General features: G+C 37.4%; 1 protein-coding gene and 1 non-coding gene across 3 annotated transcripts; one reads left to right on the top strand and one right to left on the bottom strand.

Moving 5' to 3' along the window:
• Window positions 1-875: 875 nt before the first annotated feature.
• LOC114382977 (receptor-like protein kinase HSL1) lies at window positions 876-5,896 on the top strand. 2 transcript variants are annotated; one of them, XM_028342533.1, is made up of 3 exons: window positions 876-1,821; window positions 1,957-4,011; window positions 5,350-5,896. In XM_028342533.1, exons 1-3 carry the CDS (start codon window positions 1,236-1,238, stop codon window positions 5,748-5,750), a joined length of 3,042 nt encoding a protein of 1,013 aa, XP_028198334.1. In that variant the 5' UTR covers window positions 876-1,235; the 3' UTR covers window positions 5,751-5,896. The 2 variants fall into 2 exon arrangements, with proteins under 2 accessions (XP_028198334.1, XP_028198333.1); XM_028342532.1 differs by having other exon boundaries at window positions 878-1,821; window positions 5,293-5,896.
• Window positions 5,897-11,275: 5,379 nt separating this feature from the next.
• LOC114385607 lies at window positions 11,276-11,382 on the bottom strand. The gene has a single exon (XR_003660972.1). It is a non-coding gene; the product is annotated as a small nucleolar RNA R71 (small nucleolar RNA).
• Window positions 11,383-15,952: the final 4,570 nt, after the last annotated feature.

Raw genomic sequence — 15,952 nt, 5'->3', positions numbered from 1 at the left:
GGTTAATTGGTCAAAGTATTATTTACTACTATAATTGCAAGTGTGCATTAATATGGTTAGTTACAGGTGTACATTAAAGTAGTGATCACTAGTATGAAAAAACATTTTCTACAACAAAATTTACATTGATATTCTATAATACTGAGGTAGACATTTTAAATCACGATTTAGAATTAGTTTAATTAAGAAAGATTTTCTAAGTTGATTATTATACTAAAAGCTGATAAATAATTATTTTCTAAATAAGTCCTTAACAACTGGATCTAGAATAATATTGACGTCATTTGAAACTTTTGAAATTTTCTACAAGACAATCTAGATTACATGTACTAAAAAGTAGAAATCAATCTAGAATTTTTTTTATTCAGCTAGAATATATCTTCTAAATCAGTTGCACCAAAAATTATTCTAGAAAATACTTGTTAAACAGTTCTTATCACAACCAACTTAAAAAAGATAAATCTTCTACTTTCACATACACATTATATTCAATCTTGTCTGATCTTTTATTTTTTAATCCCCATTCTTTGTCTAGATGAATATTCAAAGACGCCTTAAGAACATCTACACGGAAGGAAATTGAAGACAGCTTCTAGTTGTAAGATAAATTTAGGATTTTTTTTTCTATTTTTTTTTTTTTTTTGTCTCACGTGATACTGTTGATTTGGATGGGAAAAAAATGACACACGACTTAATATTGTCTCATGTTATATCTTTAGACTTCAGTTTGACCAACTTAATAGAAGGACTAAACTTTAATTTACTAACGATTTTTTTATTAGAACTTATACCGTATATGACCTTAAGATATGAGAGTTAAAAACATATTTTAGCTTATAAAATATGTTTTAAAACAAAGGCAGAAATCTCCCCTTGATTTTTACATTCTATTGCTAGCAATCCCTCCTCCAACGTCCAACCACTAGAACCCCATGTTTTCAACCTCAACCGTGTTTGAACCAAACACTCCAGTATCTACACTGTACTTGATTATTAATTCAATTATCGGGCATCCATCAATTTCAATGTCACTTGTAATAATTAAATTATCAAATTCAACAGTTTTTTCAGTTTTAGACGCTGAAAATTCAACAAAGAAAACTACACACACTGACACAAACAAACACCAAGCTTGAACCTTCCCTCCCCATGTTTGAATTTTGCTCTTTCCCCCAACTAACCTTTAGCCTCCATTTCCCCGAAAAATATCCCCGCGGCGAACTAAACCACTTCAAATGACCAAAATGCCCTTCACCTTCGTCAAATTTCCATTCCACATCCTCCTCTTCCTCGTCCTCTCGCTGCCCTCCCCGGTAATTTCGCAGGACCAGCAAACAACCCTCCTCGGCATCAAACGACAATTCGGCGACCCTCCCGCCCTCCGCTCATGGAAATCCTCGTCGCCGCCGTGCGCATGGCCGGAAATCCGATGCTCCGGCGGCTTCGTCACGGAGCTCCACCTCGCCGGGAAAAACATCTCCGCCGTCCAGCTCCCGGCGGCGATCTGCGACCTCGCGCACCTCGCTCACCTCAACCTCTCCGACAACAACATCGCCGGCCAGTTCCCGGCGTTCCTCTCCAACTGCTCTAACCTCAAACTCCTCGACCTCTCCCAGAACTACCTCGCTGGTCCCATCCCAAACGACATCGCAAAATTCAAAACGCTAAATTACCTCGACCTCGGCGGAAACAGCTTCTCCGGCGACATTCCGGCGGCGATCGGTGCAGTCTCCGAGCTCCGAACGCTGCTCCTCTACCGCAACGAGTTCAACGGCACGTTCCCCAGCGAAATCGGAAACCTAACGAATCTCGAAGTGCTAGGTATTGGACTATATATATTGACGTGATCCTCTTATCAAGTTATAAATATCTTACAGTTTATTGTTCCTTTGTAATATATATATATAGTACATCCACGATTAGAATTGAGTAAAACCCTAATCTATTCTATACTAGGCTTGGCTTATAACAGCTTCGTTAACCAGACGCCGTTTGAGTTCGGGAACTTGAAGAACCTGAAGACCTTGTGGATGCCTATGTGTAACTTAATCGGGGCGATACCAGAGAGTTTCGCGAATCTCAGTAGCCTTGAGTTACTCGACTTGTCGTTTAATTTTTTAACGGGGAATATTCCCAACGGTTTGTTCGCGTTACGGAACTTGCAGTTTCTGTATTTGTACCATAACGGTTTATCGGGTGAAATTCCGGTTTTACCCCGTTCGGTTCGAGGTTTTAGTTTGAATGAGATTGATTTGGCCATGAACAATTTGACCGGTTCGATTCCGGAGTTTTTTGGAATGTTGGAGAATTTGACGATTTTGCATCTATTCTCGAATCAGTTAACCGGTGAAATTCCGAAAAGTTTGGGGCTAAACCCAACTCTTACGGACTTTAAGGTTTTTGGGAACAAGTTGAATGGGACTTTGCCGCCAGAATTTGGCTTACATTCGAAGATTGTGTCTTTTGAAGTAGCGAACAATCAACTAAGTGGTGGTTTGCCGCAGCATTTGTGTGATGGTGGTGTTTTGAAAGGTGTGATTGCGTTTTCTAACAATTTGAGTGGCGAGTTGCCACAATGGATGGGGAATTGTGGCTCTTTGAGAACTGTTCAGCTTTACAATAACAGTTTTTCAGGTGAGTTGCCTTGGGGTTTGTGGGATTTGGAAAATTTAACTACCTTGATGTTGAGTAATAACTCGTTTTCTGGTGAGTTTCCTAGTGAGCTAGCTTGGAATTTGTCGAGACTAGAAATTAGAAACAACTTGTTTTCGGGTAAGATTTTTTCTTCTGCAGTGAATTTGGTGGTTTTTGATGCGAGAAACAACATGCTTTCCGGTGAAATTCCAAGGGCTTTGACAGGTCTTTCTAGGCTCAACACTCTCATGCTTGATGAAAACCAGCTCTATGGCAAACTTCCATCGGAGATAATCTCGTGGGGATCACTCAATACTCTGAGTCTTTCAAGGAACAAACTCTTTGGTAACATTCCTGAAACTTTGTGTGATCTTCGTGACCTTGTTTACTTGGACTTGGCTGAAAACAACATATCGGGTGAAATCCCACCTAAACTTGGTACCTTGAGGCTTGTTTTTCTCAACCTATCATCCAATAAGCTTTCAGGAAGTGTCCCTGATGAGTTCAACAACCTTGCATATGAAAGCAGTTTCTTGAACAACCCTGATCTTTGTGCTTATAACCCAAGTCTCAACCTGTCTAGCTGCTTGACCGAAAAGTCCGCCACCCCACAAACCAAAAACTCTAATTCTTCCAAATACCTTGTCCTAATTCTTGTTCTTATCATTATTGTGTTGCTAGCCAGTGCCTTTCTTGTCTTTTATAAGGTTAGAAAAAACTGTGGGGAAAAGCACTGTGGGGGTGACCTTTCAACTTGGAAGCTCACCTCATTCCAGAGGCTGAACTTCACTGAATTCAATCTCTTCTCTAGTTTGACAGAGGAAAACCTCATAGGGAGTGGAGGGTTTGGGAAAGTGTACCGCGTGGCCTCGGGTAGGCCAGGTGAGTATGTTGCTGTGAAGAAGATATGGAATAGTATGAACCTTGATGAGAGGCTGGAGAGGGAGTTCATGGCTGAGGTTGAAATTCTCGGTAGAATTCGGCACTCCAATGTGGTGAAGCTTTTGTGCTGCTTTTCAAGTGAGAATTCAAAGCTTCTTGTGTATGAGTACATGGAGAACCAGAGCTTGGACAAGTGGCTTCATGGAAGGAACAGAGTTTCAGCAAATGGGTTGAGTTCACCTAGCAAAAATTGTTTGCTCCTGAAGTGGCCAACTAGGTTGCGGATTGCGGTTGGAGCTGCACAAGGGTTGTGTTACATGCACCATGACTGTTCTCCTCCTATTATCCATAGAGATGTGAAATCTAGCAATATATTGATGGACTCGGAGTTCAGGGCCAGCATTGCAGATTTTGGACTAGCTAGGATGTTGGTAAAGCCAGGGGAGCCACGTACAATGTCCAACATTGCAGGGTCTCTTGGCTACATTCCACCAGGTAAATGATCAATTCATTTCTCCACAGCAATAATGAAAAGTTTACACCCCTATATGTTTTTTACATTACGATCGCAAAAGAAAATAGTAATTTGATTGTATCTCGTGTTCCTTTTACCATGAGAGGAGGTTTGGGAGAGTATAAAAAAATAGGTGAGAAAAACATTGTTTGATACTTTCATGGGGTTATGTGTTACGGGTTTGTCAAGTTACTTGACTTTTTAAGCGACGACTGACCATACCTGATGAATAGGTTTCAGCAAAGAAAAATAATAGTAGCATACTTCAATCTCCATTTTGACACTTTAGTCATATTTGGTAAGTTCATGTGGGTTCTATTTAATATAAGAGTTCCATTTTTCATTTAGTGGGCCTTATTTCCAAATTAATGGGTCTCACATAAACTTCAACTAATAAGAAAGAATGAGTGTTTGATTCAACATTGTGAAACACTAGATTCACGTCAAGCCAAAAGCTACTAAATAACTTTTGTATTTTCGTTTGATTTGACGTGAAAAAATTAAGAATAAATGTGTTTATTGGAGTTAACCATAGCAGAAACAGAAAACTCAGTTTAGTTTATTTCTGTTAGTTTAATGTTGTTTGTTAGTGTCTGTTATGATTAGTTACTAGTTAGTTTTATTCCTTCTGTTCTTGGGTGTCTTATCTATAGGGACACTTCTCTTCTTATTTTTTGAACTTAATTCATTCAATCAATAGCAAAATATATTCCGTTTCCTTTTCTCTGATAATATGCTATCAGATTTGCAATAATCTTCAACAATCTTTTTTCTTTCCTTCTTTCCACATCCATGGCTGAATCTCATTCTAAATAGCCCCAGCATAACAATATGGTAGAAACCAGTGATCTTTCTCAGTTTCCAACAAACTCGTACTATCTTCATCCTGGTGAAAATCCAAGAGAGTCTCAGTTTCACCACCTCTTAATGGAGAAAACTTCCATTATTGGAGTGTGCCATGAAGTGTGCTGTCTTGACCAAGAACATAAGGAATAAAACTAACTACTAACTATTCATAACAGAAACTACTAAACAATATTAAACTAACAAAATAGACCAAACTGAATTATCTGTTTGTGCAGTGGTTACTAGCCTTTTCATATAGTTAATTTCCACTAGAATCTTAAAAATGCCACATTTGTTCTATTTCGTCAAAAAACTGTTACTTATGGTTTTCCTTTCTTGAAATTTAATATTCTACTGAACTCGAGTGATCCTATCCTGTAGTTTGTTATCAAAATATAAGCTTACTTGCATTGCAGAATATGCCTATACAACAAAGATTGATGAAAAAGCTGATGTATATAGTTTTGGGGTAGTACTCCTAGAGCTTGTAACTGGAAAAGAGCCATATAGTGGAGGACAGCATGCAACCAACCTAGTAGATTGGGCGTGGCAGCACTATAGGGAAGGGAAGTGCCTCACGGATGCATCGGACGAAGAAATCATAGAAACAAGTTATGTGGAAGAGATGATCACAGTCTTCAAATTAGGCCTTGGTTGCACAAGCAGGTTACCCTCAAATAGGCCTTCCATGAAAGAGATTTTGCAAGTTCTTCGCGAGTGTTGTTATCCTTCAGCTAGTAATGGACGTAGAAGAGTGGGAATTGGATTTGATATTGCTCTCCTTCATGGGGATACCACTTACGTTTCTAGTTATAAGGATAGTAATAATAAGGCTATAAGCGAAAATGAAGAAAGCTGCTTATATAGTGTGTAACTACCAACTGTCTAATAGGGCTAGTGTTCCATATCAAAAATTGATCATTCGAAAAAGTTGGACTATACAATAATGTCTTCAATCATAAATCTTTCTACCCTAAGTTTTTACAGATGGTAAATTAAAGGTAGTAATTTACAGGGGAAGCGTTGGAGATTAAATTTTGAAATCTGTCTAGTTTTTCTGAAACCTTGCCAACTTGACTAAAATCAATTGTTCATATTTCTCACCTATACTATCAAGTCTTGGATGTTTTTAACTAGTGGGACGAACCTTGTAATGCACGGTATGTTGAATGCTTTAATGTCATTTGCTTTGGTACCTAGTTATAATTTGAAAGTAAATACTAACTTGATATCCTCAGCCCTAAACATCTATTTTATGAACAAGAACACTCTGATTTTGGAATCAAATTATCAAGAGAAACAGTCGTTACTTGGAAATGTAACACCTCAATTTCTAATCTAAAGATATTGCTTGAAAAACTCTTTTTATTTAACTTATTTTTGAAATACATATTATTAATTTTAATTTCTACCTTTAGTTTAGTAATATATATATATATATATATATATATATATATATTATTTTATAAAAAGTCTACCTTTTAAAACGATTTTTTATAAAACCGTCTTAAAAAATTAGATTTATTATTTATAAATTAATTATTTTAAAATAATTTTAGAAAAATCAATAAACTTATCATCATGTATATAATAATATTTTATTGAATAATAATATAAAAACTACCTAACATTTGTTTATCTTTGAAACAAAATATTAACTTAATATCTACAAGCATATTCAAAGTTAAAACAATAACAATCTCAAAAACGAAATCCTTCACAGATTTATAAGGTAAAATCTATTACTTAGAATTGTGTCGTACCTTTTTACAGCACTTCTCAGTATTTGTGCATTGACCAGGATGACATGTCTCTGGGCATAGATGTGTACAAGTCGGCAACTTTCTGCAAAGCAATGTGACCAATAGAGTCGCCATCTAACTGTAATAATCAATAAATAGAACAAGGAACAAGGAGGAACGAAAGCCTAACAGAGATTTTTAACTTACAGTTAGTTTCAAATGCTAAACTGGATTTTTTAACTGGTTATGTGGCTAGACAGAAATAATATTTTGTTAATAACATGAAAAAAAAAAAAAAAGATGTACTGCCAACAATTAAGCATACACTTTTATAATTAATGATTATATAAGTATAATAAGGATATTTGTGGATAGTTGTATTCATTCAAATTTAGAGAAATGCAAAAGTAAAAATACATTAATATATACTATGAATATTTATTTTATAAAAAAATATATTAATATCTTATTTCATTTTAACCCGTTACATACATTTTTCATTATGTATGTAACTCGTGAACCAATCCAAAAACAACATATCCTCAAGATCCTTAAACCCCATGTTGCCATCCTCTTTCTTCAATGACAACTTCTCTCACCTCAACCACTTTATACCCCTATGCATATCTCCTTTGAAACACCACTAGAACATGTTGAATATTCTATGGATCTCATCAATGAGGGTGTCAAGAAGCAGAACATTGTCATACAATAAGTCAGAATCGCTTGGAGGGCTGAGTTAGTCATCACTTCCTTTCTAACTTTCGACAATCATCTCCTATTGACATGTTTTTTACATAAATAGAAAAAAAATGTTCATGCTAAAACATTTCAAGATTCAGGTAAATAGGAAGGTCAATTGTATGCAATATAATACCAAGAAAAAAAAAACATTTTATCCTATGTTTTACTAAGAAAGTAATATAGAGAAATTCTTAAGTGGGTACAAACCTAACACCGCACACAATTAATAAAAAAATTACATAATAAAATAGAAAACAATTAAATTAATATGTAAAATAAAAAAACTAATATTCAAAACAAATAATCAAATCCCATGATTTTCTCTCCAATATTTTTTGTATCTCTTTCCTTTTATTTCTATATATCAAAATCTTTGTCGTGTTTCTCTATTCTTAAAGATCACACCGTAATACCTTTCGCCTTCAATGGAGACTATTATTTTTTTTTCTTTTACTTAATTTTTGTTATCAATACACACGTAAAATAAATATAAAAAATCACATGAATATTATAATAAAAATCAAATCAATAATATGATTATTATATCTTATACAATCTACAAAATATTCAATTTCTTCTATTTAGTATACTTATCCATTAATTTTAAAAAATTTAAAAGTAAATTCATAATTTCATAGATTAAATAATTATATTGATATTAAGGTAATATATCATTTAAAATAATTAAATTTGTAATGTGAACACAAAAATAGCTTATAATAGACATTTCATTTCCATCATAAGGCTAATTTAAAAATAAATGGTTGGCATTTTCTACATGATAAAGTTCACGTAAAATTTTAAATGTCAAAATTTATTTATTTATTTTAAATATCAAATTTTATTAGACAAAGTTCAAATTTATTAAGTGACAAAGGTTTTGATATAGAAATAAAAGGAAAGACAGACGATTACACAAAAATAGAAGAGAAAAATGTTTTATTTATGTTTTAAATGCCAGTTTCTTTCTTTTACATGTTGGATTTATTTGTTTTTGTTTATTAGTTGTAAATTTTTATTGATCTTGTTCAAGGATAAGGTGTTGGTTTTATGTCCATCCAAAATGTACAAAGAAGAAGAGGAAGTTCAAAGAGATTCAAAGAGATTCAAGGCTTGTAAAGGATTGATTGGAAAAGCAAAAGTATTCAAGATTGTTGTTAGAAAGATTGATTAAAAATGTAGAACAAAGCCTTGCTTTTATAAACTTTTCATGTTTGGTCAAAAAGGCCATTCGGAAGAGTTACAACTTTTAAGAAAAACTTAAAACCCATTTGAAAAAGTCAAAACCTTTTTGAAGAGTGATGTGCCATCATTTTCTTCTATTTTCTAAACCCTTTTTGCACCATTTTAATTTTTGATTGGTCTTAATTGTCAATTAATTAGGCAGTTTTATTATTTGGGCTCATTTAGCTAATTTGATGTTTTTAATCTAATTTCAGGAATTAATGAAACATTGGGCTTAATCCGGATTTTGGTTGTGGACTTGAAGAGGGCAAATAAAGCAGCGCTTACCTTAGTTAATTTCTAATTAGGAAATTTCGCAATTTTATTTTATGTTGTTCAGTGTTTATTTCGTTTTGGGTCAGAGTATTGTAATAGGGCCCAGTGACTTTGAGTGACTCTTTTTAAATAGCTGCCTTGGGATTCGTGCAGGGCATTCTATTCTGTTAGGCTATTTTCATTATTCAGAGCTTTGGTTTTAGGTTTTCACGTTTTTCTGTTCCCTTGTTACAGTTTTCGTTCTTAATGCAAATTTCCGTTTTCTGCTTCTAATTACGAGTTCATTCTTGCTTCTTCTTCTACGTTCATTTACGTTTCTTTTCATTTACATTCTTGTTCATTTACATTTCTGCTTCATGTTTCATTTGCGTTTTCTGTTTGAATCCATGGAAGGCTAGATTTTCTGGTGTTGTTTCCTTTTGAGGACGAAGCCCAACTCTCTTTGAGGTTTCATTTGTAATGTGGTTTCCTGGCAGTTTTCCCTTCACCAGTTATCCCAATTTCGTGAATATTAATCAGTGCACGCTTCGTGTTCGATTAATTACCTCTGAGCCTAACTTGCGTTCATGCTTAATGGACGAAGGGCTAACTGGTGTATGTGGTGCCTAATCACGTATTGAAAACCCTAAGTTGATTTTCGCTTAGTAAATTGAAATAGGGTTGGATTAAGTGGTTGACTGTTAGGGACGAATTCTCCATAACCCAGGATAAGAGAGTGGCTTCTGAATCAGAGGAAACAACCCGTTTTTAATATTAGTAGTTTCGTATTCCATTTTATTTGTTCTGCTCTTTAATTACCAAACCCCCCTCCCCCCCCCCATCGTTACTGTTACTGCAAGTATATTATGAACATTTGGCTTGTCACTGCTCGTTGGGAAACGACCTAGGATCACTTCCTAGTTACTGCATTTTCATGTTTATTTGATTCGGGTACGGCCTCGATCAAATTTGGCGCCGTTGCCGGGGAGCAGTGTCCAAAGGTTCATAATAGCTAGCTAGTGTTGTGTGTTTAATCCTTTCGTGTTTTATGTTTAATTGTTAGTATTGTGTTAGTATGTGTGTTAGTGTTGTTTAGTGTCCTGGTATTTTGTTTAATTTGTGTTTTGTTTCAGTTTTCCCATTAAGCGTTTCCCCTGTTTCAGTCTTGGGTGTTTTGCTGTGAAGATTGTGCTTGAAAACAGAGTAGTAGTAGAAATCAGCTTGCGGAAAAACGGAGTAGTAGTAGAAATCAATTAGAGACGGATTTTAGCGACCACCCATGCTGAATTATTTGGGATTTTTTGTTTTAGTAGCTAGGGTTGTTATTTTTGGCTGAATTTTTTTGTGGTAACTTCTTTTAATCCATATTTTGTGGGAAAAATAGCTAGAGCCTTTAGTTTGGTCAGATTTGAAAGTTCCAAAAAACTAGCAAATTTTGTGTTTGTCAAAACTTCAAACGGCCATAACTTTAGCTCCGGTTATCAGAATCGCAATTATTAGATATGCATTTGGGGTAGAAAAAAATTTCCTATGCCGTGGCAGCCTTCCGTAGGCCGGCTGAGGTCTCCATCGTCCAAAAAAAGCGATTCTGTCAAAAGTTTTTTATTTTTCAAGTTTTATTCACTTATTTTTCTTAACCTACCAATTTTAGCTTTCATAGTTAGACTTTGAATTTTTGTCTGAAATTTTTTGTGCTATCTTCTCATCATTTTATAAGGTTGCTCACAAAATTTCAAGTCATTTGGATATCATTTGAGGGTAGCTGTAGTTCAAACCTACACCTTTATTTACATGACAAGGCAACTAGTTGTGTGCATGCTGAATGTAGTGTATGACTAGAGGCAATCCATCTGACTTACAACCCTTTGATCCTGAGATAGATAGGACATTTCATAGATTAGTTAGGCATCATTTTATACCTTTTGATCATTCTGAGCATTCCATAACTGGTGAATCTGTGCATTCTGTTATTGGTGATTTTGAACATCCTGATCTTGAGCATTATAATTTTGAGCATTCTGATTCTGAGCATTCTGATTTTGCACATTCTGAGAACATGGCACAACCTCCACCTCGTGAGAGGACTCTAAGGGAAATGGCTGCACCTGATTTCACCTATGAAAGCTTGTGCATCCAATACCCTGATGAGGATGTCCTATATGTTCTTAAAACTGGACTGATTCATTTGCTTCCAAAGTTTCATGGCCTTGCAGGTGAAGACCCGCACAAACATTTGAAAGAATTTCACATTGTCTGCTCCACCATGAAACCCCCAGATGTCCAAGAGGATCACATATTTCTGAAGGCTTTTCCTCATTCATTAGAGGGAGTGGCAAAGGACTGGCTATATTACCTTGCTCCAAGGTCCATCACGAGCTGGGATGACCTTAAGAGAGTATTCTTAGAAAAAATTTTCCCTGCTTCCAGGACCACAGCCATCAGGAAGGATATCTCAGGTATTAGACAACTCAGTGGAGAGAGCCTGTATGAGTACTGGGAGAGATTTAAGAAACTATGTGCCAGTTGCCCCCACCATCAGATTTCAGAACAACTTCTTCTCCAATATTTTTATGAAGGACTCAGTAATATGGAGAGAAGTATGATAGATGCTGCCAGTGGTGGAGCCCTTGGAGACATGACCCCTGCTGAAGCCAGAAATTTAATTGAGAAGATGGCCTCCAACTCCCAGCAGTTTAGCGCCAGAAATGATGCCATAGTCATTAGAGGAGTGCATGAGGTAGCTACAAACCCATCTGCATCATCTGAAACTAAGAAGCTTGAAGGCAAACTGGATGCGTTGGTCAACTTGGTAACCCAGCTGGCCTTGAATCAGAAATCTGTACCTGTCGCAAGGGTTTGTGGTTTGTGCTCCTCTGCTGACCACCATACAGACCTTTGCCCTTCCATGCAGCAACCTGGAGCAATTGAGCAACCTGAAGCTTATGCTGCAAATATTTACAATAGACCTCCTCAACCTCAACAGCAAAATCAACCACAGCAAAGCAATTATGACCTTTCCAGCACCAGATACAACCCTGGATGGAGGAATCACCCTAACCTCAGATGGTCCAGCCCTCAGCAACAACAACAGCAGCCTGCTCCTTCCTTCCAAAATGCTGCTGGCCCAAGCAGACCATACATTCCTCCACCAATCCAACAACAGCAACAACCCCAGAAACAGCCAACAGTTGAGGCCCCTCCACAACCTTCCCTCGAAGAACTTGTGAGGCAAATGACTATGCAGAACATGCAGTTTCAGCAAGAGACCAGAGCCTCCATTCAGAGCTTAACCAATCAGATGGGACAATTAGCTACCCAATTGAATCAACAACAGTCCCAGAATTCTGACAAGCTGCCTTCTCAAGCTGTCCAAAATCCCAAAAATGTCAGTGCCATTTCATTGAGGTCGGGAAAGCAGTGTCAAGGACCTCAACCCGTAGCACCTTCCTCATCTGCAAATGAACCTGCCAAACTTCACTCTATTCCAGAAAAAGGTGATGACAAAAATCTACCTAACAATTTCTGTGCAGGTGAATCTTCTTCCACAGGTAATTCTGATTTGCAGAAGCAGCACATTCCCCCTCTTCCATTCCCTCCAAGAGCAGTTTCCAACAAAAAAATGGAAGAGGCAGAGAAAGAGATCTTGGAAACGTTTAGAAAAGTAGAGGTAAACATACCTCTGTTGGATGCAATAAAGCAAATTCCAAGATATGCCAAATTCTTGAAGGAGTTGTGCACTAATAAGCGGAAGCTTAAAGGAAGTGAACGCATTAGCATGGGCAGAAATGTCTCCGCATTGATTGGTAAATCTGTTCCTCAAATTCCTGAAAAATGCAAAGATCCATGTACATTCAACATACCTTGTATTATAGGGAATAGTAAGTTTGACAATGCCATGCTAGATTTAGGAGCCTCTGTTAGTGTTATGCCTCTGTCGATTTTTAATTCTCTATCTCTAGGTCCCTTGCAGTCAACTGATGTGGTAATTCATTTAGCTAATAGAAGTGTTGCCTATCCTGTTGGTTTCATAGAAGATGTCTTAGTTAGAGTTGGTGAACTGATTTTCCCTGTTGATTTTTATATCTTGAATATGGAAGATGGATTTTCTCAAGGATCAGTTCCCATCATTCTAGGCAGACCCTTTATGAAAACTGCTAGAACTAAGATAGATGTTTATGCAGGCACACTGTCCATGGAGTTTGGTGATATAACTGTTCATTTTAATATTCTGGATGCTATGAAATACCCATCTGAAGATCTTTCTGTATTTCGTGCTGAAATAATTGACCATGTTGTTGATGAATACATGACTGATCTTTATTCTAATCTGCATGCCTCTCACTCTTCATGCATTGAGTCTGAAATTGTATTTGATCATATGTCTGAATTTGATGTTGAGAGTGAATCTGAAAGTGATATTGATTGTATGCCTGGTGGTGGTGTTTTACCTCTTGAGATTGATTTTATAGAGTCAGATAGGACTAACCATGTTTCAGGAAGTACACATACCTCTGACTTTCTTTATGAGGTAAAGGCTGAGAAACCATCTCCTTCTACCACTGTCCAGCCGACCACACCAGAATTGAAGCCTCTGCCATCAAATTTAAAATACGCTTACTTGGATGATAGCAAGAGTTTTCCAGTGATTATATCTGCCTCCCTTGCTGATGAGCAAGAGGAGAAGTTGTTGTCAGTTCTCAAGAAGCATAAGAAGGCTATAGGCTGGACCCTGGCGGACATTCCTGGTATTAGCCCATCCACATGTATGCATCGAATAAATTTAGAGGATGGAGCTAAACCAGTAAGACAGCCACAGAGAAGACTCAACCCGGTGATTCTTGATGTAGTGAAGAAGGAGATAACCAAGCTTTTGCAAGCTGGGATCATTTATCCTATCTCCGACAACCAATGGGTGAGTCCCGTCCAGGTAGTCCCGAAAAAGACTGGCCTCACAGTGATCAGAAATGAGAAGGAGGAGCTGATTCCTACTCGGGTGCAGAACAGTTGGAGAGTCTGCATTGACTATAGGAGGCTGAACCAGGTTACCAAAAAGGACCATTTTCCCCTGCCATTCATTGACCAGATGCTTGAACGCCTGGCAGGTAAATCCCACTACTGTTTCCTTGATGGTTTTTCTGGTTATATGCAAATTACTATTGCTCCTGAGGATCAGGAAAAGACCACATTCACCTGCCCCTTCGGCACTTTTGCTTATAGGAGGATGCCTTTCGGCCTGTGCAATGCCCCTGGTACCAGCGGTGCATGATTAGTATTTTCAATGATTTTTTAGAAAATTCCATAGAGGTGTTTATGGATGATTTCACTGTATATGGATCCTCTTTTGATGGTTGTTTGAATAGTTTGGAAAAAGTTTTGAATAGATGCATTGAAACTAACCTTGTTCTAAATTTTGAAAAATGTCATTTTATGGTTGAGCAAGGTATAGTTTTAGGCCACATTATTTCCAATAAGGGTATTGAAGTAGATCCTGCAAAAATTTCTGTTATTTCACAATTGCCTTACCCCTCTTGTGTGCGAGAGGTGCAATCTTTTCTTGGTCATGCAGGATTCTACAGGCGCTTTATAAGGGATTTTAGCAAAGTAGCCCTTCCACTGTCCAACTTGTTGCAAAAGGAGGTGGAGTTTGACTTTAATGACAGATGCAAATAGGCTTTTGATTGCCTCAAAAGAGCGTTGACTACCACCCCCATCATCCAGGCACCCGATTGGACAGCCCCTTTTGAGCTTATGAGTGATGCATCAAATTATGCATTGGGGGCTGTCCTTGCTCAGAAAATTGATAAATTGCCCAGGGTGATATATTATGCTTCTAGGACTTTAGATGCTGCCCAAGCAAATTATACTACTACTGAGAAAGAGCTTCTAGCCATAGTTTTTGCTCTTGAAAAATTTTGATCTTATTTGCTTGGTACTCGCATTATTGTTTATACTGACCATACAGCTCTAAAGTACTTGTTGAAGAAGGCTGATTCTAAGCCTAGGTTGATCCGATGGATGCTCTGGCTCCAAGAGTTTGACTTGGAGATCCGTGATAGGAGCGGAGCACAAAATCTAGTTGCTGATCATTTGAGTCGGATCGAATGTGTCTCTGATGCAGATTCACCTATTCGGGATGATTTCCCGGATGATCATTTGTATATATTGTATAGTATTTTTGACTCTCTTTCTACTCCCTGGTTTGCTAACATTGTCAATTATTTAGTTGCCTCTGTTTTTCCTCCCTTAGCATCTAAGGCCCAAAAAGATAAGATTAAAAGTGATGCTAAGCATTTTATTTGGGATGACCCCTACTTGTGGAAATTGTGCAGTGATCAGGTCATTAGACGGTGCATTCCAGATCATGAGACTGACTCAGTCCTGCAGTTCTGTCATTCTTCCGCACCGGGAGGTCATCTGGGTGTTCAAAGGACAGCTCGCAAAGTGCTTGATTGTGGTTTTTATTGGCCCACCATCTTTAAAGATGTGTGGAAGATCTGCAGCACTTGTGAGCAGTGTCAGAGAGCAGGAAATACACTGACATGGCGACAACAAATGCCTCAGCAACCTATGCTATTCTGTGAGGTGTTTGATGTCTGGGGTATAGATTTCATGGGTCCTTTTCCTGTCTCTTTTGGTTATGTTTATATTCTCCTTGCAGTTGATTATGTTTCAAAATGGGTGGAAGCCAAGCCCACTAGAACTAATGATGCTAAAGTTGTCGCAGACTTTGTCAGGTCTAATCTGTTTTGCAGGTTTGGAGTACCTAAAGCAATTGTTAGTGATCAAGGAACCCATTTTTGCAACAGGACAATGCATGCCCTGCTTAAAAAGTACGGGGTGGTACACAGGGTATCCACACCATACCACCCCCAGACTAATGGACAGGCAGAAATTTCAAACAGGGAAATCAAGAGAATTCTAGAGAAGATTGTGCAGCCAAGCAGGAAAGATTGGAGTACCAGGCTTGATGATGCTCTCTGGGCACATCGGACTGCCTACAAAGCACCCATAGGAATGTCTCCTTATCGGGTTGTCTTTGGAAAGGCATGTCATCTTCCAGTGGAAATTGAGCACAAAGTGATGTGCCATCATTTTCTTCTATTTTCTAAAC

Source organism: Glycine soja, chromosome 14 (assembly GCF_004193775.1).
Source record: "Glycine soja cultivar W05 chromosome 14, ASM419377v2, whole genome shotgun sequence".
NCBI classification, from domain to species: Eukaryota; Viridiplantae; Streptophyta; class Magnoliopsida; order Fabales; family Fabaceae; genus Glycine; species Glycine soja.
Note: the sequence above shows the minus strand (reverse complement) of the source record. Positions and strands in the feature narration are given on the sequence as shown.